At 32.4% G+C, this 3,493-nt stretch overlaps 1 protein-coding gene across 2 annotated transcripts; it reads right to left on the bottom strand.

Annotated features, from left to right (window-relative positions):
- Positions 1-1,949: 1,949 nt before the first annotated feature.
- Positions 1,950-3,084, bottom strand: LOC105131029 (uncharacterized). Of its 2 annotated transcripts, XM_011033787.1 has the most exons (3): positions 2,782-3,084; positions 2,597-2,675; positions 1,950-2,468 (listed from the first exon to the last, which is right to left on the bottom strand). In XM_011033787.1, the coding sequence occupies exons 1-3, from the start codon at positions 2,785-2,787 to the stop codon at positions 2,209-2,211; spliced, it is 345 nt and encodes a 114-aa protein (XP_011032089.1). In that variant the 5' UTR covers positions 2,788-3,084; the 3' UTR covers positions 1,950-2,208. The 2 variants fall into 2 exon arrangements, with proteins under 2 accessions (XP_011032089.1, XP_011032088.1); XM_011033786.1 differs by lacking the exon at positions 2,782-3,084 and having other exon boundaries at positions 2,597-2,775.
- Between the last annotated feature and the right edge of the window lie 409 nt (positions 3,085-3,493).

Genomic DNA, 3,493 nt, shown 5'->3' with positions numbered 1-3,493 from the left:
TAAAAATAAAAGGAGATTAAATCTGAAATAAAAACAAAAAAAATTTAAATGAAAATGAAAATAAATAATAAATTTAAAGTTTTCAAAAGAAATCAAGATGAGGAACATGCAATAATAAAAAACAAGAGAATTAAATTAGAAACTTAAAAAAATAGGAAGGCATCATAGATTTTTTTATTGAGCGACTTCTTTTTTGAGAAAAAAAAACCTTAGCCACACCATTTCATTTAAAAGGATGCTCTACGAATTCTGATGCCGTTATGAGTTGTTAACATCATGATAAAAATATATATAAAAAAAAACCCTTGATTTCAAAATTTAAAATTCTTGCATCCAAGGATAAGTAAATAAACTCACTGTAACCATATTTATTTTGATTTTAAAAATATTTTAATCATTACATTGTCTTATAAAAATATAAATATAATAATAACTAATTGATTCTCGAGGGAAATTATAGTATTGCTGCAATAGCTTGCTTAATGATTTTTTATTTTTGGAAAAGTAAAATGTAATTATATTGTTTAATTAGAGAAAACGATAATTCAGTCCATTCCTGAGTTTTCAATGGTTCCTAGCAGTCATCATGGGATTAATACATTTTTATTTGAACCAGCTTCAAGGGTTTGTATTGCCTATGCATGCAATTGAACCTAAAATGAATCACAAAAAATCAGATTAAACCAGGAAAAAAATAAGATATTAATCGATGACCCGCCCGAGTTCAACCAGCTGGATGTTGTAATGTCATATTAGCACTTGAAAAGACATTTAAAAAATATTGGTGCTAAAGCTGGGGATCGAATCAAAGGTGCCAATATGTATCTATGTATTTATGTATGATACGAGCAGAATCATGCTTTATTTGTACAATAAACATTATAAGAAAATAAATTTTTTAAGAGACAATATTGAAACGGTAAAATAATTAGATCAATTTATATTAATTTGAGTTAATTTTAAATTCTTGATTTGAATAATTTAGATAATATAATCATGATAATATTATATAAAATAAATTATAAAATTTAATTTTCAATTAATTTAACATTAAAAAATAAAATTAAAAAAATAATAATAAAAAAACTGAACACGCAACACCCAAAAAAACCCAGCCCTCCAAAGCTTGAAAGGAAGCGCCGACAACCCAAGGCGCGATGGGAGCAATGGAAAGCCACGACATTAAGAAAAGCAAAACCAGCCGAGGAAAAGAGAAAGTCACCACCATGACGGAACAACACTACGTATGTGTTTGTGTTATAGGTGGAAGTTGTGGTTTGGACTTGTGTTAGAGGTGGAAGTTGTGGTTTGGACGGGAACCTACTAAAAAAGTTAAGAAAAACAGAAAATATTAGTTTTTGTGATTGAGTTTTATGTATAAATGGATTGTACCCAACCACAACCTCAACCATAAAAGTTAAATCAAACACTCACTACATTCCCTACATGGTGAATGATTTGTAATTATAATAGGTTTAAAGTATTTTTTATTTAAAAATATATTAAAATAATTTTTTTTATTTTTTAAAAATTATTTTTTATATTAATCTATCAAAACAATCTAAAAATAAAAAATAAAAAATTAGTAAGAAAAAATCAAAATTTAAAGGCTAGAATCATCCCACAACCTTGGAAAGATGAGGCAGATATACTGTGCAATTCCACAGTTAACTGAGTTATGGGAGCAAATTATGATTTTTTTTTAAAATCTGAAATTATTTTTTTATTTTTTGAATTATTTCGATATATTAATATTAAAAATAATTTTTTAAAAATAAAAAATATTATCTTAATCTGTTTTTCATTGTCTACAGTATCCACGTAGTATTTTTCCATACTGTTTAGAGTTTTTTGTTGTTAATTGTTCACCGGACAGGAAGTGCCTTTGATACAAAAAGAAAAGGAGAAGATGCGCCATGGTGCCCAGAAAGCAATAAATGATTCAACAATTGGATTAAAATTCACAAGTTGATATTATTGTTTTTTGTTCACCCAATATCAAGATTTGTCCCTCTTGTGAAATGAAAAGTGGAGACAAGCAAAGAAGCTTGTTTACACATGGTACGTATATATGTAAATCTTAATTTCCCTTACTATCTCCCCCCCTTTCAGACATGGAACGGCAGCCGCCCAACATGTTCTACAAGATAAATAAACTGACTCGGCTTCAATCTCTCTCTCCCTGCTTCTGGCTTGCCTGTTTGGTAATTACATGATGGAGCAAGAAGGGTCCTGATGGGGGTGAATCGGATAGACATAGGTCTGAGGCATGCCTCCACCATACACGGGCCAAACAACCGGCTGCACTGCTGGCTCTTCTTTCTTTTCTCCCACAGCTTCTACACTTGCTAACTCTGCGTAGCCTACTTTCTTTCTCAGCAAATTTGTAAGTTGTACTGCATCAACCCCATCGCCTACCACCTCTACCTGGCTCTTATCTTCCCCTCCTAAACCAGCAGATTCAACACCTACAGCAGAATCACAAAAGGATATATAAACCCGTCAACAAATTGATCATCTGAATTTGCCCACAAATGCATGGTTTCTATTAGGTATTCCGATTCTAAAACTTGTGTGCATGGAAGGTTTTGTTCACCTGAAAGCCCAACTGCAATCTGCAAGGCTTTGGAGCGGGACTTCTGTCCATTCCCCGTCACCTTGATCACTATCTTTTGCTGCCATAATTTAGCATAACTAATCAATAACAAGAAAGTAACACACATAATATCTTTACGAACAAGCTAGTAATTATATACTTGTGTTCTGATCACAAATTCATACCTTCATGGTCTTGGTTGTTGGAAAGATGGTGATATGTAGGGAATGAGGAGCTGTTTACAGTCCAGGAGACACCAAAAGTGAAGGTTTTGGTCCTTTGGGGCTTTTTGAAGAAACAGAGGAGGGAGTAAATTATTGCTCTACCTGTTTGAAGATGGTAATCTGGGAGGCAGTTTATATAGGAGTGCATGGGTTAGAGTACGCGTGAGGAGATTTCTGTGCAAATTCTCAAGGAATCTCTGATTCCGATTCGCTCTTCTTTCAGTTGACAAAGTAAACACACGGCATTTCCTTTGGGGTCCTGCTTATCAGTTATCAATGACTTAGCTAGAAGACCTCAATAGTTTTAATCACCAAATGAAAAAAATAAGGAACAAGGTAGTTTTTTAAAGTATTTTTATTTAAAAATAAATTTAAATAATATTATTTTTGATACCAACAACTAACAACTAGAATTATTGAAAAAATCCGTTCAAAATAAACTAATCTCTACACAAGGTCTCGGCAGGAAATATTTTAAAAATCAAGTTGGGGCATGTCCTAGCCCGCGTTGCTTTCGGGTCAATTTATTTGAGTTGATTAAAGATAAGATAAAAAGGGATCCACAGTTCATCTTGCAAGCAATACCGAGGAAAGAGTCCGCGGACCAAATCGATTTTTAGTCTTTAAGAACACTTCAATTACTCCTAAAAGGGGCCAGGGAAAATGTGAACGC

The sequence above is a fragment of the Populus euphratica genome, unplaced genomic scaffold (assembly GCF_000495115.2).
Source record: "Populus euphratica unplaced genomic scaffold, PopEup_1.0 scaffold76.1, whole genome shotgun sequence".
NCBI lineage: Eukaryota > Viridiplantae > Streptophyta > Magnoliopsida > Malpighiales > Salicaceae > Populus > Populus euphratica.
Note: the sequence above shows the minus strand (reverse complement) of the source record. Positions and strands in the feature narration are given on the sequence as shown.

Excerpts from the sequence above, each read along its gene's own strand:
- LOC105131029 (XM_011033786.1), bottom strand. The coding sequence starts at position 2,723 with ATGTGTGTTACTTTCTTGTTATTGATTAGTTATGCTAAATTATGGCAG. Across the intron at positions 2,469-2,596 it reads GATTGCAGTTGGGCTTTCAG|GTGTTGAATCTGCTGGTTTA; the intron begins GTGAACAAAACC and ends ATTCTGCTGTAG.